The sequence below is a fragment of the Brienomyrus brachyistius genome, chromosome 21 (genome assembly GCF_023856365.1).
Source record: "Brienomyrus brachyistius isolate T26 chromosome 21, BBRACH_0.4, whole genome shotgun sequence".
Taxonomy (NCBI): domain Eukaryota; kingdom Metazoa; phylum Chordata; class Actinopteri; order Osteoglossiformes; family Mormyridae; genus Brienomyrus; species Brienomyrus brachyistius.
In genome coordinates this window covers 13414937-13442562 of record NC_064553.1, presented here as the reverse complement: position 1 = coordinate 13442562, position 27626 = coordinate 13414937, and the positions used below count along the sequence as shown (strand labels likewise).

At 42.8% G+C, this 27626-nt stretch overlaps 1 protein-coding gene across 1 annotated transcript; it reads right to left on the bottom strand.

Annotated features, from left to right (window-relative positions):
• Positions 1 to 21: 21 nt before the first annotated feature.
• On the bottom strand, positions 22 to 27549 carry LOC125716473 (potassium/sodium hyperpolarization-activated cyclic nucleotide-gated channel 2-like). The gene is made up of 9 exons (XM_048988779.1): positions 27282 to 27549; positions 25974 to 27110; positions 21672 to 22095; positions 16310 to 16471; positions 14073 to 14291; positions 8056 to 8202; positions 7420 to 7660; positions 5268 to 5432; positions 22 to 4102 (listed from the first exon to the last, which is right to left on the bottom strand). Exons 2-9 carry the CDS (start codon positions 27074 to 27076, stop codon positions 3150 to 3152), a joined length of 3414 nt encoding a protein of 1137 aa, XP_048844736.1. The 5' UTR covers positions 27077 to 27110; positions 27282 to 27549; the 3' UTR covers positions 22 to 3149.
• Positions 27550 to 27626: the final 77 nt, after the last annotated feature.

Here is a 27626-nt window from a genome sequence, read left to right as displayed (position 1 = left end):
CACCCCAACCCCCACCCCCACCCACTCTTAAACAGATCAAATATTTTTTATTGAATAGTAACGGCTTCATAAAAATACAGACATCCCCAATGTTATGATTCATAACTTTACAACGTCATTAAAGCATCAATATTTTCCACTTGCACATTACACAACAGGACAGTACCTAACACTACTCAGACTCTGATGCGATAGACATGAAAAAAAAAGGCCTAAAATGAAATTCACTTATTAAGGCTTGATATGAGTCATATTGTGTGTCACACATCTGCAAAATCAACTTTAAAAATTGCCTTTACATTGCTTCAGAGTTGCAGTATGTTACAGGCCAGTATTGTTTCCTTCATTTTGTTAACTTAGCTAAAGCTTTTACCCATTTATACAGCAGAATACTTTACTACAGTGATTCAAAGAGAAGGGACCCTCCAAACATGTTTCAAGTTATTAATCCCTATCTTAAAGTAATGTTTTTGTCATTCCTCAAACTGAAAAATGGAGGATCATAGACAACATGCAATAAACAATAAATCGGCACTAGTGCTCCTTATTTGTGCGAAGACAATTAAGATGTAGAAACGACTGAATAAAATACAAATCCTTAAAAAGCAAATATTATGCTTTGCTTCTTATATTCTGGTTGATTTCAGAAACAACAGAAATCCAGGTTACATATTGGCCTTGAATACCGAAAGACAGAAAATATGAACGTGACGAACACTGCATTTAGCTACTGAAGTGCTTAAGTAGCCCATACAAAGGAATTACTCATTCAGACGCAACTTAAAGCTGAGCTTTCATATAATTTACAGATACTATAACAAACACACACCGAAAAAAGGCAGCTGACAAACTCACTAAGAGAATATGAGCCATAGAAACACAAAAACATACAATTTCTGAGTAGTGGGCATTTTAATGTATGTCTTATTGCAAAGATTAAAAACTTACATGATATGTTATCATAGAGGACAAGAAGAGAGAGGACTTTCCGATATACTTTTACATAAGGAGTTATATATACCCTATTGCACTTAAAGTTTGAAAATTAATTTTAGAAACATATAAACATATATTCAAGTGTTTGGCTGGGTTGATGAATTGCACACACAGTAGAGGAAAAACACAGGTGAGCACTCATTATGCGATTAATGTGTGCAGTATATTCTCAAGAAACACCACAATTTCGAAAAGTTCTTAAGGAACTTAAGGAACTTGACTTATTATGTCCATGTTTAAGTTCTTGGTGTAGTGTATGTTCCAGAAGTATCAGAGGGTAGTTTAACTGCTCAATGACTAAAGACAGTGGCTACTGTGGTGCAGTACTTGCATATGGCATAAATCGTTAACGATCCCCTCGCTCAAAGCCACGGGCAGTCAAAATGACACACCCAAAATCTACTCATCCATATCAATCTGCCAGTCCAGCAAACATTACCTTCACACAAGCTTGGACTTACACATGTGACCAAATGTGTGATGTTTCCATCTGATTCCCAAAGTTTATATTGGTGTAATCGACATATTTATCATTTGGAAATTCTCACATCGAACTGCTTTGTGCTATTGGTCACAGAAGACGTAGGATTTTTGATTTATCAAAAACCAAACACAAACAGAACATACCATTCCTGTATCAAAGGACTTCTAGGAACTGCACTTATCAATACCAAGCCTGCTTTGGTCTGGAGGCCTGTTTTTCTTCTTCGACTGCAGACATAAATCATAGAGATACCTGTCAAAAGAAACCTTATTACTCAGGTTGCAGCATACACATATAATAAAGTATAGCGTTGTCCCAAGTATTTAAGATTATGAACAATCAGGTGGCGAGATTCAAGGTGTGAGGGACCAGGTCCATCATTCCATATTCAAAAAGGGACAGCGGACTGTATTTAACTGTAAATTATTAACAGCATATTAGTTGAAAGAAAACTATACCGGCACTTTAAAACTGATATCAAAAGAAAACCTAATGAAGGGGTTTGGCCAAATGTGACTTAATAAACAATGGTTACAGAAGATGGTGGTGTTCTATACTGCATGTAGCGAGATGGGTATCATTCCATAGCTTACACCAGAGATGGGCACAGAACAGATTGGCAGTAAATATACTGCAGAACCTCTTATTAATACAACACTGACCCATTCCCCAGGGTCCAACATACAAAAATACTTTTCGGTGAATCATAAACAAATGAGAATACAAATCACTGCCTGGCTAACTGCTGTTAGCTGGCAAGCCGTTTCTTAATGAATTTTACTGAAATGACCCGATAGTCAGGGTTTCACTGTCAGCTGCTTTTAAAAAAAGAAGTGAAAGAGAATAGGCCAAACCAATAAAAGAAAATGGAAAAATCATTCATTCCTAAAGCAACATGCATACAAACGCGCACACAGATACACATACATGTGCATTCACAGACATGGATATGGCTTCTGAAGTTGGAATCAAGGCAATTAAATAAATGGCATTTTCTTTACACTTTTTTCTTAGTTAACATAGATACAACTCTACTTTGTGTTCAAGCTCAGCTTTGGTCTGGAGAAAATACAATTAAGATTCTTCATTTTTTTTTGTTACAAATCGATTTAAGATCGACCAGCGGTCTAAAACACTAATAGTTTTTTTTTTTCCCTTTTTCATTTTTTAAACAATACTAAAATTACAGCATCATGGGAAGGACACAGTTGCTGAGCTACCACTGACTGCAGAAAAAGGACACATTAAACCATAGTTGCAAAGCATTAGTTCGCCTAAAGCAGGTCCCTGATTTTACATTTGTTCCAGCTCCAGCCAGTTTGCATTGTTTTAGCACTGCGCAGTGTGTGCAGGATATATTAGTTATGATGCATCGATGCATGTGCGATGAGGGAAGCGTTTTACTGAGGCATCAAGGCAGAATGGGGGAAGCGCGGTGGCTATGTGTCTGCGTGGTGGCTTACAAACAGACTATCTGCATTAATCCGTTTAACGATTATACTTGTGTAGACTTTGTGTTTTCACTAATATCAGTCCATTATTATTATTGTCCCGCACATTCCCACAGATTCATTAGTACATTCAGACAGTGAGATTCAAGGCTGGGGGCTCAGTAAGAGAAAGGCGGCCGTTAAGGTCACGTATTCAAAGCTACGCTGCTCCGTCCAGGTCACAAGTTGGACGACAGCCTGTGTCTCGCAGTGTCTGTCTCAGGAAGGCAGGTGGAGGACTCTTTCCTGGCGGCCCCAGAGTCTAGCTGGCTGGGGCTGGGGGCTGCCCCCGTCCCAGTGGGTGTGCCGGGGAGGGAAGGGGATGAGATGGGAGTGGTCCCCAGAGACGCCTGATGGGACAGTGACACCCTGTGTTGCATGGGGCCTTTGACCCCTGAGGACCCTGGTGTGACAGGCTGTGCCCCAGCAGGCGACCCAATAGACATGGAGGAAACACAGGCAGATTGTGGAGGGCTGGGACCGGCCTGAAGACCCCCCTCCTGGGGGAGCGAGAGCTGCGAGGCCGACAGAACCGCAGCATCGGGGCTCACACCACCAGCCCGGTGGGAGATGGGCCGCTGTGAGCCGGGCCCCAGCCCCAAGGACTGCTGAGCCAGAGAAAGCTGGGAGCTCGATGGCACGGCGCCCAGCGGGCTGCCACTGTACTGGAAGGTCCGAGCCATTCCTCCAGCGGCCAGCGGGCTCTGAACGGGCGGGCTGGCGAGGGCCGAGGCAAAGGCCCCTCCCGGCAGGGACGGCTGGGGCCCAAGCGGGGACATGGAGATGGGGCTGGAGATGCCCTGCACTACCTGAAAGCGCCGCGCCATGCGTGGTGACTGCAGGGTGCTGGGGCCCGCCAGCGGGCACACCATGGGGGGGCAGAAGCTGAGGGCCACGGCCTGCTGCAGAGTGCCGATGGCAGAGCCGGCCGGGGGCTGGCCCGGCGGGGCGAAGATACCGCCGTGCACGGGCGGGGTGCTGGAGAGGGCGCGCGCCTGCTGCAGGTCCACAGGCTGCACCATCTCCCGGTCATACTTCACGATCTCCTGGATGAGTTCGTTTTCACGGTTGTTGAACACGCCCGAGTTCAGGTCATGCTGGACCTTGTGCATCAGGATAGAGTTCTTCTTTCCTGAAGAGCAGAGTCGCATATCATTAGCTGTTTCCAGAGAGAAGCATTTGACATCAATACACATTAAGATCAAATGAAAATTATTCTATTGTACACCAAAGGTTCCCTTCTGTATACATCTATTCATCAGCTGATGTGGTTGGTTTTTAAACATTGTATATTTCGGCCGACAGTTATCTGATAATTCAGTTACACCAGCCTGTAATGATGCAACCAATTCTAAAACTTGAATCAGTAAACACATACATATACATCTGCTGTGTGCTTGACTACAGAGGAAGTCCGCAAAGCAGCAGAAACCCGCAGCCTGAAAGCCTCTCCGTAGCAGACCTCCCCCTCTGCAAACACACACCCGGTAGCACCAGCCTCTTAAAGGGAACACTGCCTGCTTTTTTTCTGCTGAGTCATTCCAACACTGTGTATTTGTACGTGTACATGTTTTCCTGTGCTTAATATAGTAAATTTCGACAAAATGTCCACACAAACACAGCAAAACCTAAGAAAAAAAAGCATTTGTGGGGAAATTTGTGGGATATTAATTCAAAAAAAGTTTTTAAACGTTATGAATTTTGGTGGTGTGAGATTTCAAGCTAAACGAAAGGCAGCGGGACGTGTTGGCGTATGTATATATATATGTCTGCTTCCATTCCCACATATTTGTGTATAATGTCCCGGTATTTCTCTCAGTCCATGTACCCTGCAAAGGCATTCGTGTTGAAGGCCTTCTCTCTGAAAATACACTGTCCAGTCAGCTGGTACACAATCAAAATATAGCAAAAGAAAGAAATACTTTTACAATGTCCTGGAACATCTATTTTCAATCTACATTAAGTCCCAATCTAATATTAGGTAAGATGAACTTCATTCATCCAAGGAGGGAATTCCTTCACATACAGTAGCAAGGTACGTAAAGTACAGACAGGCAAACATCTCAGTCAAAATGCATAAATTTCATGCATTTTTATTGCAACTGTGAAACAGCTGATGAATAAGTAACACTGTAAAAGTGAACATAACAAGTAACAATCATATGATTTGATGATATTCATGAGGTGAAGTTTTCTCAGTTTTCTACAGATGGTACAGACTTCTGAAGACACGTATGTTTATGAGTTCAAGAGAGGCTCTTTAAAAAGTGCACAAAACATCTGCAAGGCCTGCTTACCGATGCGATCGAGTCGGTCGATGGCCACGGTCTCGAAGGCACGCCGCATCATGGGATATTCTTCCAGGACCTCGTTGAAATTGTCCACAGACAGTGAGTACAGGCGACAGTAAGTCTCTGCGCGTACACTGGCCGTGCGCCTTCCCCGAGTTAGCAGGCAAATCTCTGTGGCGGACAGGGGAGAGCTGTTACTTTAAGCCTGTCACTATATGTCTCACCCGTTTTAAAAGCCCATCAGTAGGGTGTAAATAGTACTGCGGTCTAAACAGGGTTCCAGTGGTGTCTGTCCCTGTTCAAACCGCAACTGCGAATGTCCCCATTTGAATCTAAATGGTTTAAAACTGTCTTCCTATTCTAACCCACCTTTCTTTAGAGGAAAAGCAAGAAATACATTAAAAGCAGGCAGTGTGCTGCAGCTGTAGGGATCGATCTTTGAACAGGTGTCTGACTGCAGTGCCAAGCCGTTGATAACCTCTCCGCTCAATGAATAAAGCCAGTAAGCCAAGCAGAGGGAGGCAAACGCAGCTCAAAGGAAAACAGGATTCTCAGCAATTCTCAGAAGCATCACTTTTTAAATAAACTACTGCGTTTTTAAAATAAGGTTTTAAAAGGGTCACTGGTCAGTAGCACAATTTACATTATATCAGTAGGTTTAAGTTGTGTTTATTGTGCATTAAAATAACATTCTTTCCAAATAAAGCTGTTTCTCCTGGATATGTCTCGAGTCTAAGCCATATTTAATAAGCGTTATCCCTCTGTGTCACGCTGCAGGGACATGGGACACTTCAGGATGACATTCCCCTGCACTGCCTCCTCTCTCTGTAAGGAATTCTGTCCTGAGGTCTGAGGTGGGGTCAGATTAATTAAAGGAAAAACAAGACATTGTTTAGCCTCGTTTTAGAGGTGCAGCACTGCTAATTATACTTGGGCCCAACACACAAGGGTGACTGATTTCAAAATTATGATCTGGGTGTCCGGGGGCATCGCTACAGTAAGAAACCAAAAGATGCTGCTGTGTTTTATGGTTCTGACTGCTCTCCAGTCACCTTGAAGACAATGCAATTTTCTGATCACTGTGCAGGAAGTTAGGCTAACCAATCAGGAGCTCTTGCAATCTCATTCATTGCTTAGAGTCTAGTCACCCGCAAACATTTCCCAAACAAGACTGAGAAACTAGAACAATTAACAACAGTGTAATTCGTTCATTAAACCTTGTGAATCTATTAAGACTTATCTTTCTGTTAGTTAAGGCACATCAAGGGTACTCATGCACAAGACTTTCTGAATACAACTTATTCAAGTACCGCATGTCCAACGTTGAATACCACACAAACTCAAGCATTACAGATGCTACACATGTGTATTTTCATTCATTAGTACAGGCAAACTTCAGAGGGTCAATAGTGACCATTTCCATATGCCCATTCATGCAAACTGCAGACACATAACCATGTCAAGTTCATAGGAGGTGATTGGTTGCCAGGCAGGTGGGAAGAAGAGAATGGGGCAGGTCAGGAGAATGAAAATATCAGCCTGGGAATGGAACACATGCAGCCGCCCTATGGAGGTTAGCTGTAGGAGGCATCAAGAAGCCCAGTACTATAATACATATAGCATCACTGAACTTTGACCTTTTGCAATATTGGCTGCTGGCTTTTTGTAGCATCGCTGAACCCTGGATCCAGATGCTTCTGATTTCCAGCCCAGAGACATGGGAGAAACCACTGATTTTTTTCTGGGTCAGCAGCACATATGGGTCCTGAAACCAGCTCAGAGGGAAACCTCTGAATCTGGGGCATTCTGGCAGGAAGCTTGGGGGGCAAGATAGAAGTTAAATGCTGAAATCAGTCAGCTATTTATCTTCATTATCTTGTTGCTGTAATATTTATGTGAACATATTACAGGCAGTGACTCTAACACGATTTGACTGGATAGGGTATATAAATTACCAGAATCAAACAGACACCAAACAACCAATTAAAGGGCATTTTCTCACTGAAACCAAACTTCAAGATAATACAAGCACTCATATATAAATGGTCTGTGCTATTTTATTACCCACTACTGTGATTAAAATTGTGTATGAAATGCAACTCACATATGGGAAGTAAGAAGTCTATACAGTGGCAGAGAATGAGATCGATCGTCGTACCTCCAAAGTAAGAGCCATCAGAGAGCTTCATACCCAAGGTGCCCTTGGTGAGCACGCTCACCACCCCATGTTGGATGAAGTACATCTTCTTGCCAATGGTGCCTTCGCGGATGATGTAATCCCGGGGCTGGAAGACCTCGAAGCGCAGCTTGGTCAGCATGGCCGTCACGAAGTTGGGCTCGGCGTTGGCAAACAGGGGCATTGAGGCCACCAGCTTGCGGCAGTTGAAGTTCACAATTTCCTGCATGAGTCAGAAAATGGATGGTCTAATATCACATGTTCAGCAGTTTTTTTTTCCAATGTCATTCAAAGTGCTTTGCCATATTGCAAAAGATAGCACAGCTTTCTGAAATATAAATGCATGCTTTCTTATTCAGTCTAGCTCTAGATGTAACAGAGGCCATTTACACTTTCTAGCACCTGAGCCTCCTTGCAAACTGTCATGAGGAATGCAGTTTTAAGCTCTTCCCACACCTTCCTCTAAGCATTTTAGGCAAGTCCACTTTTTCACTGTATGGTAATGGTTAAAATGCCGCTGAAATTGTTGTAGTCTTATTGCTGGCATTCATCTGCATAACAGCGAGGCAATTTATTGCAGACTAACAACTCTCACCTACACTTTGGTCTCATTCTCACCTCTCGTAGTGGTTCGCTGAGCTCTTCCAATATGCTCTCCTCATCAAACATCTTGCCCTGGTATCGATGCTCGTAGTAGTCGTGGATTTTCTGCCGGAAGTCTGCGGGCAGTTTGTGGAAGGACATGTACTGCTCCACTTGTTTGTACTGTGGAGAAACAAGCAGTGATGAGATGTTTGCTTTTTCTGACAATGGATCCTGAGCACCACAGTGAATGAAGAACTGAATTCCATCCTAGGCTTCAAACAAAGAATTCGGCTTGCTGCTCTCAGGCAATGAGCCACCTTGGTTCACCCTCCTTATTATATAATCATTCCAACATTTGTTATTGATGGTGACACTGAATACTGATATAAATTTTAAGAAAAACAAAACCGGCATGATCTCATAGTGTGTTCATTACTCATATATAAGCATTATTTTACAAAAACAATTTTCCTGCTCATTGCAGACTAGACAGGCCTTTAACCTTAACCAGCAGTCACCTCCACAGTCAACATGTGAAGCTAACTAACCCTAACCAAACACCTACCTTTCCTGAAATGTTAGCCCCGAGCCCTAAACTCTCCGTACCAGATTTGAATCTGAAACCAAGAATAATGCAACATTCAAATCGAGGCTGCTTTACATCCCCTTCATGTAATATTCCTGACCTTGTTAATGCTGTTATCAGACACAAAGAGGCTGGCACTGCAAGTACAAAACATTCTGCTGGGTCAGGTGACACGGGCTGTCTTGTACCATTAAATAAGCCAAATATAAATGCCACAGTACAAGCAAGGCCTTCTATGCCTTACAACACAGGAGAGCAAATCCATCTTCATGAGCATGGGGTGCTCTATGAGCCACGCAAAAATAACACCCATTCTCACAAAGAACGCCTTACAGTATGTGACAATTAAGCCTAGTTGACTGGTACATTCCAAAGTTATCCTCAAACTGGAAAAAGAATTTAAGTAAACAAATTGAATCAAGAGTTTATTTGCCATAACTGCTGCAAAAATAACACCAACACCAAAAGAGAAATATGCAGAGACTGAAACAAAAGACTCACCATAAACATTTTGGTCACCGTCGCCCTGTACTAGATAACACATATGGAAGAGCGATGAGTTAGATGAATAAATATAATTGTTTTATACTTAAATGACTGCCACTGTGACGCAGGTCTAAGTGGAGTGCTGGAACATTCGTGAAATACGCTTGTAGTTAAAGGGGACAGTTGAGAATCGGGAAGCTATAGATGACACGAATGCATCCGCTGAATATGACAACCTCTTGACCGTCAATAGCAGGGGTCAACGGCATGATGAAATCTGATGGACAGTCTGATCAAAATTCAATTTCTACCACGGACGGGGTGTTCAAAAAAAAACATATATATATAACAGTGAATATATATAGAACAGTGAGTCTTGCCATGGACACGTTTGTCTGCATGCAGACAGGTTGACGATTCCTGATCAATAGCGATAGCTCCCACAGCAGGCATTCGAAAATTAAGTGCACGGACTGCTCAGAGGCCTTTTGAACTGTGTACGGTGATTCTGGGTGTAGTAGGGGAGCTATTACACAAGCAGACGATGATGATGTACCTCACTGAAAGATGATGGTGCTGATCCCTGTTCCACCACAGGGGGACACAGTGGGGGATGTATAAGCAGCGAAGAAACTGCCCCTCGATCATACTGATGATTCCATTAAAATATTTTGCTTTCTGTTTATATTCTGCAAGAGGTTCTGAAACATATGTTGTGAGGGATTAACATATACTGTCACTGCTGGTTAAACCAGTCATTAATCCAATGGGGAAAGGTAACCAATCAGAAGTGTGCTTTTTTTAGGAAAAGCCAAGGGGAAGAGGGCTTCTATTTTTAGGGTGAACTTTCCTTGAAGGAGACATAATTCCCAAAAATATCCCTATAAGGGTAGGATAACATTTACAAAGTCACACACATAAAAACCAAGCACACTTATATACAAATGCAGGCACTTACACACACAAGCACACAGATGCACAACGACCTACCATTTCATCTTCAGAATTTATATTAAAACTGCCTTCTCCTGCTGGAATTCAGAATTCATCTTTATTCATCAAAATGCTGCCCGTATCCCTTTAAGTGTTCTTTAATACACTTGTAATTTTGAATTTATTTGCCCCGTAGAGGTTACTGCTTATCAAGTTCAAGAAACAGCATATGTTGTACTGGAATTTAACCAATAATTAACAAATCAACAATATGTATGATAAAATGTATCTGTACGTACTGTCTCAAGCATAATTCCAATAGTTAAATAATGCATTTGGAAAGAAGATAAAGAGATGCTAACTCTCTGTGCTTTCATTTTTGTTAGCAGGAAGTATGATGTAAGAGGACACTGTGTGATGAAACACAGGTCGTTACAGGGCATGCACACATATACACACTGGCACTGTGTGCGTGTGGTTCTCTTTGTGTTTCCAAGGGTATTCTCCCCCTACTGTAGCTTACACCCACAGTCTGAAATATGCAGTTAGGTGAAGAGGTACCTCTAGATTGCCCTGAGAGTGCATGTGCCCTGCTATTGACTGGTATCCCATCCAGGGTGCTTTCTGAATAGTACCCAGTGCTTCATTGGATAGGCTCCTGGTTCACTGCACTAGGTAAGCGTTTATGGAAATCAGATGCATGAGATTTACCTCAGCAGCATGTTTATGAGCTGGGAGAATATTCACAGAAAGAAAATGCATTCCACACACATAGGGCTGAGAAGAGATGAGAATTAATCCCAAATCATGAGCTAAATGAGGTGCAATTAACTTCTTGTAGCCAGAAAGTGGATGCATTTAACAATTACAGACAGTCAGGTATCCAGATAAGTCCATGACTTCTGCCCATTTCTCTCAATATGTGCAAAGGGATGTGTCGCGCTTTCTCTCCCCCAGAAATCAAGAGCATGATAACGTCAGTTCCATGCCCCTGCAACACCTCGCTCTCTTTACAGGTTTCTTGTCTTTCCTGTACTCAGCTCCTCGTTTCTTTGTGTGTTTAATTTAGTCGACTCGGGACTGATCTATCAGAGTCCAGCTAAGCTCAGCTGGGCCCGCAACCCTACAGAATAATAAACGGCAGCACTGACACAGAGACAAATCGGTGTAAGAGGAGAACAGACAGCGAATCGCGCCACCCAGCTGGAGCGGACGCGGCCGGAGTCAGAAGCCAAGTGCCTCTGGGAGGTCATGTTAGGGAGACCGCGAGCGAGCAGATGATGAATGGCCACCTGTCAGGTGCCGCGGACCGCCTCTCTCCCCGCCGGCCAGCATCTTTGCTCATCTGCATACTTTAAAACCGTGCCGATTTGCAACCAAAATGCTGTAGGTCTGAGTTTCTCTGCTCAGAGTCACTCCTCTCTCTCTGTCTGAATGATGGTTTAAATAAACCGTGCCGGCAGCAAACATTACATAAAAAAATAAAATGCTACACACATAGATAATGGTATGAACAGCATAGAGCATATGTTCTCCTTCACATTAGGCCACGCCTGCTTCCGTGAGGCCGTCCCACAATCAGCCTGTCCAGATTAGTGCCCGCACAGTCCCATCACGCCGGCATCCCGTGGAGACGGCTGACACAGAGCCCCTCCGCAGGAGCGTGACACACCCGTGCTCCACTGCAGTGGCCAAAACACCGCAGTGCCACAGCCCTCCAATCATATCCCATTTGCCCTTCAGATTTCCACAAAACGTACTATGATTTTTCAAATATTTCCACCACGGAGATAGCTGGTAGCGAGCGCTCGTCATGGCACTCGCCAGCTTTGGCTACAGTGAACTGGGACTGGGGCGTCAGGGTCACGCACAGACCTCTCCAGCAGTCCCTGGGGGGCTTTCCTGAAAGTGACACAGCCCCAATTGGCGGCAGATTATAAATATTTCCTTTCCCAGCACTGGCGGCTTAGAGAGGAACCACAGGATGCAGAAAGCACATCTTCTTCCAGTCCCTAGTTTTTCTCCTCCTCTGACTGGTTTCATTAAGTGTGCACTTATCAGAGCATCATCTCAAACATGAAGCCATTGATTAAGGAGGACTAGTATTTACTTATTTATAATGTCCTTCTTTCTCTTATTTTCGCTCCTCCAATGTGTATTAGTTTGTGCAGTTAGCAGGAAAGGTTAATTTACACGGGTTTATCAGTGATTGCTGCTTGAACGCTCATACGCAGGATAGTCAAAGTCACACTGAGTGAAGGAGGCACAGAGGAAGGATCCACCAGCTGCCCAAACCAGAGCTTTCCTCCAAAATGAATTCAAAAACAATCAAAGGAAAAGGTCAGCTGCCGGCACAAGCCAGCAGGCCACGCCCCCATAGATAGAGGCCGTGAGACCCAGGCTGAAGGACAAAGCAGCCACGCATGCGCTGGGGCGTCACCTTGCATGGAATGCAAGCTTTTTTTATTTCATCGACCCCCTGTCAAAAGGGAAAGTCATGCACCCTCCTCATGCGCCTGTTTCTCTCCTTGGTTTAGCACTGGACACGCTGAAAAATCCATTGCTTAGCATGGGCAGGCCACATGCACTCCGCCCCAACACCAACTGTCAAGACAACCAACTTGGCAGATATGGATATATACGATCCTCTGTCATTCTGTCCTCATTCAACCCTGAACACTTCATGGATCCACATTCAGCTGTACCTTAGAAAATCAAAATCTGCTCCATGTGGCTTCCTCAACAAGCCTTACTAAGAACCATAGGACCCATTTTTTCAGGCACCAGGTTCATGACCAATATGCAATGGGAAATGTTTATGCAAAAAAGTACTACAATGGAAATAAAACCTAATGTTGTGATCTACTAATGGAAGAGGCTGCAACCAACAAAACAAACCCAGGCTTCCGAAGGGAAAACAAAATGCTACTAAAATTAGTGGTGCACCAATGTGGAAATTTTAGTCAATACGAATAATTGATATTTGTGTCTAATATTACCAATACCGATAACCAGCTAACCTCTGAGCTCCACAAATCTGTAGTGAAAGCGATGCATTACTTCTTAAGAACTCATCAATGTGCACTGCAGGCACGCCATATAATTCAGGCAGCGAGAAATCAGCGAAGTAGCGGTTAATTTGCGTGACAATAGTGGGGTTTTAAGTAGTGAATAAGCTGACAAAATCCCTCGTTCCCTGCATTATGGAAAATAGCTGGTCGTCCAATGCTTTCATCTCCATTATTTTACTAGTCATGTATCTGTAACAATGTTAACCAAGATAGACACATGAAAATGATGCCAATGTCTTGATTTTTGACAACGCACAATACCAATATACTGTGCATCTCTAACTAAAATATGCATGGGAGTCAGAGCTCCTTGTGACCCAGTGCTCCTCGAAGCAAGTTGCAAAAGTTAAGGTCCACATTCTATGCCCTGTAAATGTCCAGAGTTTCCTCATATGAAGGATCAGACATGATGTGGAGACTGGCCAGTCCCACTTTTACCTAAAGCATGACAAATACATATAGTAGTGGAGAACTCGGCTATTCTGAAGTAACACAATTATTTCCAAGTGACAAAACTGCCATTCCAGGACAGAAGCATAATATCTGTTTAATCACAGATAAAGGTATTTACAACACAACATGATCCAGAGGTACAAAATCCTAACAGACACAGACAAGGTCAATCCACTGGCTGACCCAAGAACACAAGACCACAATGAAAACTAGCTAGGAAGCAGTTCAGGTCACAAAGACAGTAATTCTATATAGAAAAGGTCATTCTGAGCACACAATGGAAGCTTGGCCTTTATATTGATTCAAGTGAACACAAGAGGAAATCTTCACATCCATCCATCCATCCATTTTCTATATCCACGTGCCCTGTGCAGGGTCACATTTAGGTATTATTATCTAACTAGCAAGATGACTAGAAAGGTCACTTTTCATGCTATACTTATAATGTCAATGCTCTGTGCTTAGGCTGCAGTCTAAAGTGAGTTTATGGCCTATGGCTTTAAGAGTATGAAAGCTCTTACCTTCTCCTGGTACTGCCGCCGGGAGGAGTCGAGGGACTGGATGAGGGCGGTGGCGTGGCCAATGAAGACAGCATAGCAGGTGGCGCCCACGATCATGCTGAGCATGGTGAGCCAGATGTCTGACAGGCTCTCGGGGGCCTGGCGGCCATAACCGATGCACAGCATGTGACTCATGGCCTTGAAGACGGCGAAGGAGTACAGCTCACTCCAGGTGTCATTCTGCACAGGGATGTAGAAATGGAGGTGGGCCACAAGCTTGGCAAACGACATCAGGGGGGTGTTGTGAGCGAGTGGACATGTGACTGAATCAAAGGATTATCAAACCCAAGGAGCAAACTCTCCTGTCTGTACGTTGAGAGGGGGATCTTCAAAACAATGACTGTCCCACTGGGGTTGTGACATGTAGCCTGAACAGCCACCATCACAGGTTTTAACAGGTTTTATACTTTTAACAACCATTTTTTTTCCAAATCTAATAGTGGTACAATGTGACATTGGTCTCAGTGATGTGAAATATTGCCATTTGGAAGCCTCCAAGCAAAAATCACAGGTAGATCAAGGAATAAGCTAAATAATAAGCTAAATAAATGTCGACAGATATAACTCTCCATGTGATAAAACTGACAGATAGATAATTCTGATATTAGGCCATGATGATGCTTACAATAAGGTACACTGCCTATTATACCTTTATAATGACTGCCTGTGGTCACACCATAAAGAGCCACTAAAAATACACATCACCATCTCAGTATAGGAGGTTGAATGCCTGAAAGATTCCAGTGCCATTAATGCCATCCCACGAGTCCCCTTGCAATAATGGTACTGCCCTGCCATTAGCCATTGAATTGAGCTGCTACAATCAAGTAGGACTATACAGGTTTGTGTTTAAGACTACGGCACTCATCACACACACACACACACACACAATAAAGAAGCACCATTAAAATATCCTTACTGAGGGCCTGAACTCATCATGGCGATGTATCGAGTAGACAACCATAAGCTATTCTGCGTCCTTTACAATTGCAAAAATAACTCATTATATATCACACTTGGCATGTAGGGAAACTAAATAGCTCCATCTCTGTGCAGAAATTGCAAATGCAGAGTGTGGTTTTAAAAGCACAGTGTTTTACAGCCATTGGAAATGTACCTACTGACTAAGCAGCACAAAACCAACAGAGCTCATCTGATTTTAAAACACTAACATAAGTCATCTGCCATTTATCTCCCTGTTCTGAACACTGTGGCATAAGGTGCTTATTTCTATGCAGTATAATAATTTGTTGGATCTTTTCAAATACCAGTTTCACATTCCCTGTTACCATAGAGGTGAGTCATGTGACTTGCATTTTGTCAGGGAATTGAACAGAAACAGTCCTAACAGCTCAGTTACTGACGAATGAAAATACTTGCACATGATGGTCTAAATGTCTACATGACTTTGTTATTTTGTTCATGGAGTAAGCCTGAAGGACAAGACCTTGAAGTGATAATTTGTAACACAGAGAGCTACAGTACTGTGCAAAACGTCCTAGGCCATCAAAGAAATTGTTTAAAGCTATTTATGTGGGTAGTAAATGTGTACCTGTTCAGATAAAACACAATTTAATATTAAAATACATGCAAACGACTAGCAAGAAGTAACAAGTGACGACTTCTTCTATTCCGAAAAGCTACTGATGTTTTGTCGGATGGCTAGAAGAACATTGCTTTAGTTCCTAAACCACCCCTTGAATGTATTCGTTAAATTTCACCAGCTCACTTAATAAATTAACTTAATTAGTTAAAAAACTTGATGAAGTATTGAGTAATCGAACATGTTATACTAAGTATATTGGATGCTTACTAAACATAAACTGGAGTGACTTTTGGAGACATTTGGAAATGCTTTAGCTGACACACATTTGCAGACATAAAATAATATTTTACACGAGCATGAAGATAATTTAAACATAAGCTTCGGCAGGCTAAGATTTTCCACAGTATTGTAGCTCTTGTGCAAGGTTTCACAGTTGCCTGAAACAGGAAGTGGGTGGAACTAATTATCTTCCTAATTGAGCTAAATATAGCCCTTTATACCACATAGCTCATTAGCTGTCCAAAGAGAACTGGATATACCATTCCATCCGTCTCGTATACCACACAATAACTCAATGTGGAATTGTTGCTTCCACCATTCAAGATAACTAAAGCAAATGACTTGGGGAGAGAGGGGGAGTTCTGGCGCATACCACCATCTTGTTAAGTGACACCCAGCAGTCGGCAGGAAAATCCTGCAACATGGGCACCAGGAACTGAAGGCAGCCGTCCCAGTGGCACAGCAGTAGCATCATGCCGATCAGATTGAAGATGCGCATCACCGCGCTGGCCAGGTCATAGGTCATGTGGAAGATCTGCAACACAGCACCGAGAAGGGAGGTAAGACATGGCCGGGTACCATCTCCACTTCCTCCAGGAGTCTGGAATGTTCCAGAGAGCTAAGAGAAAACTGGGGACAAAGGAAGGAGAAAATTGATGACCTATTAGCCGTGCACTGGCCACACCAACACCAGAATATCATCAGCATCTTTATTGCTTCCCTGTTATAAAGAAGCATCACAAATTCAAGCTTGATTAGAGTCAAAAAGCAGATTCAATGCACTTGTTTTAATGCTTCTACCACCAGCATGCCAATGTTTTCATTCCCAGCACCACATCACAGTTCCAGGCAGAAGCTGACAGAGATTTTGTGCCGTTTGTCATCATGTCTACTGCCTAGGCCCAGATTTGCACAGCATTTATATACATCTCACTTGAAAAACTGACACATATTACCACATTCTTACAATAAAACAAATCAAATAGATCCGGAAATCACACGATGATGCATCCCATGGCCACTTAAAATTCATTCTGAGAATGAGTCAGGCTTCACCATGGTCTCCCCTGGGGGGAAAAAGTGTTGGCTTGCATCTGGTTCCTGAAATGCCACCACACCAGGGACACACAAGGATGTATCTGGCTTTCAGCTGCAGCTTCACATTCGGAAGACGAGACTATGGTGGAAATCATGGCAGCATAAGAAATGTAAGGCTGCTCAACAGCAGATAAATGCTCAGTACACAAAGATGGAAAACATCACTGCCATTGTTCTCCAAAGAGACTAAAATCCCTTTTGTTTTCACAATTTTGGCCTTTAATTTTTTTGTGAAGAGATTCAAGTTTAACACCCTGCTGAAGGCCAGGTGTGACAAATTTTAAGTTATAACAATGAGGAGTTAAATAAAAATAAAAGATTTAATAAAACAGCTCATTGGCAAATCAGGATATCCGGTAACATTTACATTAGCTACACCTTCATAATGCACATGGCTGGTGTACATCCAGTACAAGACACATGTCCACAGCAGAGCACACCATGCAGTACTGTGCAAAAGTCTTAGGCAGTCAAAGGAAATGTTTGAAGCCTATTTATCTGGGTAGGAACTGTATATTTGCTCAGAAAACACAATTTAACATTAGAATATGTGTAAATTAACAGTAACACAATGAAAACTAACAAGAATTTCAATTTGCTCCAAAAAGTCACTGATGCCTTGTTGGATGGCGAGATGAACATCGCTTCAGTTCCCAAACCTCTCCTCAGGGGCACCGCAGCCATTCCATGCACTCCGCATAATGTTACATTTTGCCACCAGCTGAATTAATTAAGTAATTTAATTAGTCTAATAACTTCATGAGGGGTCGGTTAGCCAAACATGGTTTGCTATTGGCCAAGTCAAAAAATAGTGCATTGGATGGTCACAGCAAATACTTGGTCGACAATAGGAATGGTTTAGAAAGGGCTAAGCTGACACAATTTGACGGACATAATATTATACTTCACGCCATCATGAATATCATTTAAACATAATTCTCTTTGACTTTTATACAGTACTGCACATATTTACACACTATGGGTGTGACCAGGGGTGAATATGCAAACTCCACACACGTAAGAAGCAGAAATAATACTTGAATTTGTTAAGCAAGTGTGTTAACCACTGAGACACCATGTCACCCACAATAGTGTTTTAAAAAGTAATATCTCAACACATATTAATGCTTCTGGCTATAAAAATGGGAATAACAAGGAGTTATATTAGTTTAATGTCTAATGTCACACAGCAATGCCTTGTCATGTAACGTAACAAAGAGAAAACCAGGCTATTATCTGTCCTGCAAGGAAAACTTTCAGGCAGAAAAAAACTTCTAATAATGCCCAATAAGTGAATTTTATTGCTTGTATGGCTTTTGTAGTTACATTACTGAGCCAGCATTTATGCCCTTCTCATAAATATATTTCTATATATAAAAGTAAGTTGTGCGTGTGGTTTTCTGGGAATGGGCACATAGCCAGGCCACTCTGCCTGGCTCAGGGCTCCAGCAGTGCCAAGCGTATGGTGCTCAGCGTGACCAACAAAGCAGGCCACACCTGAGACAACGGCAGGCACACAAGAGCAAAGTTTATATCCCTGATACAACCTCAGAGGACGTGTCCCCCGTCTGCTAGGGCCTCAGAGCTTCCAAGCACTTGATGGCTCCTCCCCTTGTTGACGTGAAACTCACAGTCCTGCCATCCAGCCTCCGCACTTTTAATTTGCTAGGAACCAAGGCTCCAGAAACATACCTACACCGGAACAAAATGCAGCCTGTCTAACTGAGTACTGAGTATGGCCAGTGTGGTACCATTACAATTTGTCCCTTAAAGGCTTCCTTCTATTTTTATAATTGTCTCACAGTGTCAAGGTCTTCAGGAAATATGGGGTGTTTCTCAATACCAAGAACACAAAGATCGTACTTGTGGTCTTAACAAGAGCGATCGTGCTAACCTGCCTCCCAAGAATGAACTTGGGCCGCAATGAATCATGGCATTGTTCTCGTTTGGCAGGGATGCAACTGATGGACCCTTTATATTTGGGGTGCGGCAAAAATTACATCCTAGGATATTTTTTGTCCTCTGTCCTTCTGTTCTTAGTATTGTAACTGGTCTTGGGCAATGGAAGATGACATTACGTGTACATGAGAACACAAGTACGGTCAAGTAGACATACGGAGAAACAGCCATGCTCTGGCCACTATGGTCTATGTGCTCAAGATGATTCTGTTCTGTGGCTCCCCAGCCCCCCATTTCTTATCTACGTTGATTCAGAGACCATGAGAATAGAGAAAGTAGAGTTTCCACACTGGATGAGATCAACTCTGGGTAACAGGTGGGGATGAGATCCAGAGAGGGGCAACAACCATCACTGAGAGATGCCGCCATCAATCACCTGTACTGGAAAGTGACAGATGATGTGGTTTAGCGGTGCCCCCTGATACAGACTGACAGCACCGCTGGCACAATCCTGCAGGACCTCCCTGGGCCTCCTACACGGCTCCTCAGGCATCTGTCATCAGCTCTGGGAGCGTCAATGCCTCTGCATTACGCCTGGCCGCTTTATCGATCACCCAATCCATTAATCTTCACCTGTCAAAACAGATACTTTTTAAAACACATGTATTTTTACAGGATATTTATTGTTAAAACCCAACCACCGTAATATATGCAAGAAGCGGACTCTGGATGAAACCCTTGTCAACTCCACTCATGAGACACTGGTACCAGTGTTTTATTGTGGTGCATTATGGTCTGCCATACCAGAGACAGCACAATGCTGACTGCTAAATGGAGAAAAGGTGGACTCCTACTGACTTTTAAGAACATTGGACATTCAACACGCTTTCAGAGAGTGAGCCACAAACAATCGAAAAACAAAAAAACATCTTAAAAAAAGATGAGTGCTTTTCATCTTGGTTCGATATGTCCATCATGTAGACAGGAATTCCTATCATAAATGAAAGGGAAACACTATTAATCTTGGTCATTTTAAGCAAATCTCCAGAGCTAAAGTGTTCTGGTGTTTGCAAATCACTCAAATTCATATAGATATAACAATGACGATTTTAAGGAGACTGTTTTAAAAGGTTCTGACCAGCTCTGCAGCAAATGAGTTTCTCCGATCTTTAGCCTACAAAGGTCTGCTCCTGTGCTTGTGTCACTACTCTACAATCGAGAGGAATGTTGCATTTATGAAGTGACGAGCACACATAAACACCCGAGTCATTGCACCCGGCTAGAGGACGATACTTGTAGCCGAAGCGAGGGTGGAAAAGGAATCAGGTACATGCTTTATTGGTCCAGATTCCTGTAGTTCGTCTCTATTACCTGGCTGTGTTTCAATGGCTTTTTTGGGTTTGCTGTTACAACTAACAAGGCAGAACTTGATACGATGAGCAGACAGACTGGGTTCTCACAAGAGAACAACAGGGCTGTTCCGTTCTTCTTGTAATTCCGGAAATACTGCTAAGTAACTCTGGGCCTGCATGTGATAATACACTGATGAGGCTGGGGATAAACAAGAGGTTCGATAAGGAGCTGCGAACCCCATGCCTCCTGGATTTGTGCCACACCACATGTATTTAAATGGAATCCATTAGCACAGTGACATACAACAGGAAAGGGGTGGGGGGGGGTGGGTGGTTCTGTTCCTGAGGAAAGGGGCTTCTGCCGGGCCAGAATGACATGTGATGATGGATGGCATCTACCACAGTCACCAGAAGCCTTGTTATTGTTATGCTTTCCATTCCAGACTGCAAGCACAGCTGGAGAAACAATCCCAAAATGCTGAGAGAACACTAGAGTACAGATAAAGCGGAGAGGAAGGCAGCATGGATGAGAAGAATATTATTATGGATAATGAAGGAGGTGGAGAGTATGGATAAGGAGAAAGGGATCTAGTGTGGATGAGGGAGGATGGCTGTGTGGATGGGACCTAGTTGATCTCTATCCAGACTCTCGAGTCCTGCTTCTGATTATCTCATTGTGCCCGTGATGCATCAAAGTCCCAGAGTGCACTTATAATGGTGCAGCAGATGGCAAAGAATTTACCTTTGTGTTTTCTAGAGTTCAATTACACTCACAGGCATATATTCCCTCACTTACCCTCACTGCAATGACACCAATCAACATGAATAGTGTGCAGTGTGCACGCTGTTGTTACCCACAGCTTCAATTACAGCAGAAAAAGGAGTTAGCATTATTAGCGCCGCTGAAACTCTGAGCTAAGATATGATAGTGCGTAACATCTTATTCATTTCATCTAAATAGCTGCCAATACGCAATCAGACCAATGCTGCTTATGAAACTGATACATCTGGTTTCCAAACTAACTAAGTATAACAACAGAGATGATTCTAGTGTGTTTCACTTCCTACTAAGAACTACTGACGAGCAACATAAGAGCTAAAGATTGACTACACAGACCTTCTTATTCACTTCAGCCTCCAAAGGTTGCGTGCTGGGGAACCACTCAACTGAAAATTATATTAAATATAGACACACTACATTGTCATGTGTTTTGGTAACCAAAGTAGCACATCTATTACTATTCACTTAATTTTTATCCCCACATGTAAATAATATATTGTTTGACCAGCGCAACATAGACCATAGCATTATACTTTGAATTAAGCTCATCCTTGCCCTTTCATTGGTGGGTATACCTTAATGTCTTTGTCCATGAGCCCACATACCTCCTCCCACTGGTGGATGTAGCGGATGAGCCTGGAAAGGCGCAGAAGGCGGAGCAAACTGAGGATCTTTGTGAAACGCACTATCCTTAGGGCACGTGCTGTCTTGTAGACCTCTGAATCAATGCCCTTCTCCACAATCAGGAAAATATAATCCACTGGGATGGAGGACACAAAGTCCACCACGAACCAGGTCTTCAGGTACTTCTTCTTTATTTCCTTGGGGTCAAGGATGATGTCTGTGTTGTCCTCGATCACAATGCCAGTGCGGAAGTTGAGCACTAGGTCCATAAGGAAGAAAGTGTCTGACACGACATTGAAGATAATCCATGGTGTGGTGGTCTCATCTTTGAAAAAAGTGATGCCCACAGGGATGATGATGAGGTTTCCTACCATAAATAGCAACATTGTGAAATCCCAGTAGAACCTGCAATGGCAGGAAATAAAGACAAACATAAGAAGAGATGTTAAAATTGTGAGCTTTGCCTGGAAATTGAAAACTTTTTTATCCAAGTGACCAAATTAAATATTGCTTTTGCTTCCAATTACATACACTTTATTTCAACATTTACAATTATTATCACAAATTACTCAGCTGTATTTCAGCCAGTCTACCATTTCCCATTAAAAATAAAATATCCACTTTGGATTTTGAGAGAGGATTCTTTTAATTAACATTACTCAGTGAGCATTTGTGTTGCCATTTTGGCATACAACAACAATCCGATTGGCTACAATCTGCTGCTATGGCAGTATCCAGCTGAAAGGATACTGTCCTAATCTGTGCACCACCCTCTGAGAAAGCGTGTATGTACTGAGACGTGTATGAAAAAGAATTCATCCCAACATCTTTCAGAAATGCTAGTGATTAAGCTTTACCTTTTTACAGACTGCAAGGTCAATACAAGGATATTCTGAAGGCAGCAGCGGCTGATGAAACCAGAGCCATCTGTCGAATTGATTTTTAACTCTGTCAACGAGGGAGGAATATAAAACTGGAAACTGAAAAATTGGTCTTAAATATACATGACCTCTACAGAGTCTCAGATTTAATAACACAGGACAAGAATGCATACATACCGGAGGGTTCTAGAATAAGGTTCTACAAACCTTCTTATAGCTACTTCACTGTCTCTGTGCCTTACATAGTAAAATTTCTAATTAAGTGAATAAAGATGGGGGGAACATGCTTGGCCTCCCATATGTTCATGTAACGAATCTATTATGTAGTTGGTCAGCAGAAAAACAGCCTAAAGAAGATCATGAAGTTTACACTTCGCCCACTAAGATATTTTGCTGAAGTCCAGGACATATAACTTCAGCTGCAGTAAAAGTAAACAGCAGGGTCCATCTGGGAACTTAAACCAGAAAAACGCTCCAGCTGAAATTTCAATTTGTTGACCACACGAATCACGAAAAAAATAAAGAGATTCATATGAACAGCGAAGTTGTCAGAGGTGTAGGAGCAGACAGAGCTGACTGGTCCAGGAAACAGTGGGATACCCTTTCCAATAGCTGGAGCGAGTGCTCAAGGCCATCTCTGCATCAGAGTGCCCCCCTCCCCGCCCCACCCACTGTGCTGCTGAGTCACGTCCCCACAGGGGGGCCAAATCGCACACTTGGATCCAGGATGCAATGACCCACGTCATACAACAGTCACAGTGATCAGGTCTCCTCTGCACTTACAATATCGTCGCCCAATTGCATCATGACATATTACATAGGTGTCAGATTACACCAACACAATGCAAACCAGGAAGCTAAGCCGCAGTAACTGAATCAATTATAACTGCAGACATGTATATACTAGTAAGTGTAATTAATTAAAGTAAATATTAATTGTATTGAAGACAAGCATGGTTTCCACTTGGCTGCCTACCCTCAGTGAGATGCCTTAACATGACCACAACCAATCAATATCAACAGAGGGGGTGATGTGCATCTCAATAAGTTAGGCCTCTACATCTGTGATCTTAAGGTTGCTGGTTTGAACTCCCGTGGAAGGCAGAATAGTCACATCACTGTTAGGCCCTTGAATGAGTTCCCTAGCCCAGTTCCAGGGGTGTCAGGTAAATGGCTGCCTCAAGCTCTCATCCCAAGCGCAATGCTTGTGGTTAAACACAGAAGCTTCACTCAATCCGAACCACTCATGTACTTTTTAATATATGTGTTTTTTAATTTATTTAATTAAATGTTTATGTTCATTTTAATTTATGTTTTGGCATGCAATATTTTGGGTTTGTTATTGTGTGCCGCAGTCTATAACTAAACCTGGCAATACTAAATACTTCATGCATATTCATCTAAGGTACTTTGTAGTAATCAGTGCAAGAGGCCCTTTGTGGTCTGAAATTTTATTATTTTATTTTTTTATTCCAAATCGATTTTAAAATTTGTAGAACTACTTATCACATTGCCTGCCTTATCAGTAACCCCCAGCGTTGATGAAACCGAATATAAAGTGGTGACAGTGATTAAATAATATAACAGAGTACTATCAAAACTATCAAAAATGTCTGAACAATTTGGTCTCGTTTACAGCCAGCTTTTTCCACCCTACGCGTGACACATGCACTGTCCCATGTGAGCTATCCGTGGTGCTGAAAATATGGCAACGGTGACTACAGCGGCTACTGCACATTGTCTGTCGAGGCAGACGGTGAAGTTCTAAAGCCAAAAATATTATGCACCTGAAATTTGATCATTTTACTAGTGTACGGTTAAAGAGAATTGCAAAAATACTTTCACCCTGGGTTCTGGAAGTTTGGAATTTGATGAAAACAACTTGGTAGATTCACGTTCATCTGCGTGTTTATACCTAAAGAGTACAGATAAAATCTGCAAATAAGCAGTTAGCAAACACATATAATCCACTAATGTCATTACTCTTTAACCTTGGAATATTTTGTATGTACATAAATCGTGGTATAACTCGATGAAGCTCCAGAACATCCAGTTTTCATTAGACTACTCTTACCACACTAAAATACTACAGCAGACATTTTTATTATAACATCACACTGAATATAACAGGACACGGACAGCTGTGTCCAATCATTACCTTTCAAGCTTGATTTCAGCTACTGAGTGCTTGCAAAAGTGCCAATTATTTGGCTTTTTAAAGAAAATCTAAAGCCGGAGACATGCTGAATAGCACTGAATTTCCAAGCACATAGGGACCTTCTGTTTGCAATCACGCTGTTAGGTCAAGGTGACATTGCAAAGTGAGGACTCACACCACGCGATTCACGACGACAAAGTCACGAATTTTCTTACTACTGACATAGAGTCGTTCTGCAAATCAGCAAATTTTGTTCTTATTTAACAATATGTTATTTAATATATATACGCTGACACCGAAATCTAAAATGCATTTATCGGAAAATTCGACAGAAATACAGAATAATTATTTAAATTGCCTACAAACGTAATATCATTTCTATTCTGATCGCTAATGACAAACCAGCAGTAAGCAAAAAGGTCGAAACGCTCATGAATACATTGCCTTTAGGCAATAACATAAGTATTAGAATTAAATAAGAAAATCATTTGCTTGTAATTATAAGAATTATTAACAATAAAGACTAGTTAATGACGACCGGTAATGTCTTGAATGTTTTCTGTCAAATCACTGGGGTCACTTGTGAAGGTGCACTGCTAATCACTGCGTTTTAGGCCAGATCACTTACTCTATATAAAAGGGTTGGCTCAAAAGCGAAAACATTCAAACTGAGGTAATAATAAATCATTATATTTTAAAAAGTCAATCTTCAGCATTAACTTGTAACGTTCATGTCACTTAATATACTGAAGTATATTTTATATGAATTTTTTTCATATAACAGAAATATAATACAAATACATGTTTCCATATATTCTTCAAAGAACAATAGTAGAAAACCGCATTATATATATATATATATATATATATATATATATATATATATATATATATATATATATATATATATATATATATATATATATATATAGTTCATATCTACAAAATGCCTTTAAAAGTCACCAGACCGGTTATGTTCACGTTGCAGAAAACCGCGTAACGACTCGCGAGCCTCATCCCAAGTGCGAGACGCCACCGCGCGAGCTTAGAAATTTCGCACGTGACGAGCACCTTAAAAAGACCCCAGTGAAAAGTAATTCGCCCCATCGCTCTGGTCCTTTTATTCTCACTTAAATTTACACGAGCCGAGAAGAACCGGCTAGCTGTACTTAAGTGAGCTCCGTCCAGTAGTTTCCTGTCACGTTGGGATGTGGCCATGTGGCCAGTACAATTCAACCCCTTACCTGAAATCGCTGTAAGGATGAATAATCCAGTTGCCCGCTGATTTAACCCGCTCCTGTTCCCGTTCTACTGCCTTTTGACTTCCAAACATACGTAAGGAGAATTTGTTAACTCCTGGCTGCAGCATACTGCTGAACTGCCGCTGCATGAAGCTGGCCTGACTGCCTCGGTGCTCAGCGTCCTCGGCCACGATCTGAGGTCCATCTTCGGACTTATGAAACGTGACAGAATTTCTGGCCTGCCGGGTTTGACTCTGGCCGTGGATGGCAGACGATGCTTTTCTGCTGGGCGCGTTGGAAAAAGAGACCTTCGAGTCCTTTTTCTCGGAGACCAGAGTGTCACCCCCCTGTCCCTGTGCAAGGGACCCAACGGGGGCTGCCGAGCCGTCCATGCTGGCGGTTGAATTGGTGACACCCCGCTTACTCGCGTCCTCCCCTCCTCTAGTGCTCATTTTGTCCTGCTTTGAGATGCCGGAACACAGGCTGCCCGTAGTGCCGGAGTCTCTCCTGCACTCCCCGTTTTTGTTGCATTTCATGCCCGTGACGGGAGTTGGGCTTCCCTGTCCACCTGCGTTGGCAGCCGCCGCAGTCGGCGGTCCCCCCGTAGGCGTGTCTCCTGCTATGCCCCTATCCATGCCGCCTCGTACAGCACCATCTCCCGAGCAGACCTCGGAGGAGGTAGCGGTCGCCTCGGACGCCTCGCATTGCAGAAGAGAGAGCTCGCTGCTCGACTTCTTGCTCGCCGTCGCCGCAACTCCCCCTCCTGGCTTAAAGTTCTTCATCCTGATGCTGCCACCGCCGCCGCCGCCGCCGCCGCTGCTCCCACTGCCACCAGAGCGACGCAGCCGCGGCTGCTGGAATCTCAGCTCCTCCTCGCCGTCCTCTGCTTCGTCCATGACGGCACTCCTGTCAGCCCGAGGCTTTAAATATGGAGCGGGCCGGTCATCGATAGTGCCGGAGGCAGGCGACGGGCAGTCCTCGGTAGCGTTCGCGTTTACGGCACCGTCCGGCGCAGATTCTGCAGCGCCGCTATGGCTGCCCCGGCTGCCGCTCGCCTTCCTTTTCATTGCAGCCGCGCAGCCCGGAGAAACCTCCTTTTTGTCCATGACATTGGGAAGATCAAATTTTGCCTCCAATTATCTTGAGAGAAACCCAGACGAGAGGAGAGAGGGGAGGGAGAGAGAGGGACGGCGAGCGAGAGACATGGACAGGGGGAGAAAACGGAAACATACGTGACTTTTTTGTAAACTATACCGTTGTGCATAGCGGTTTCACAAGGTTAGTTAGACGCATATCCATTTTTAGACCTACCAAGGATCTTTAGTTTTCAATTTCAATTCAATAGCTTTCACACATAATCAGATAATGTTGGGACGTTCAAATGTAATTTTCATTATTTGTAGTATATCCCAAAGTAGGTAGACATTTTATATTTTAACGGTGTTTCTTTAATAAGAAGCTTACATAAATAGATTGTATTTCATTTCACTTATTTTGAAAATAAATATCGCGTTTATAAGGTGTCACAAAATGGTATGGTATAATGCCGTTGTTTTAGTGATGACATCATTTGCAGGTTTTTAGAAAGCCAAGTTTTAAAAGGCTCGATTGCCGTGGATATTTGGGAGTTCAGATGGTATCCTGGCGCCCTCTCGT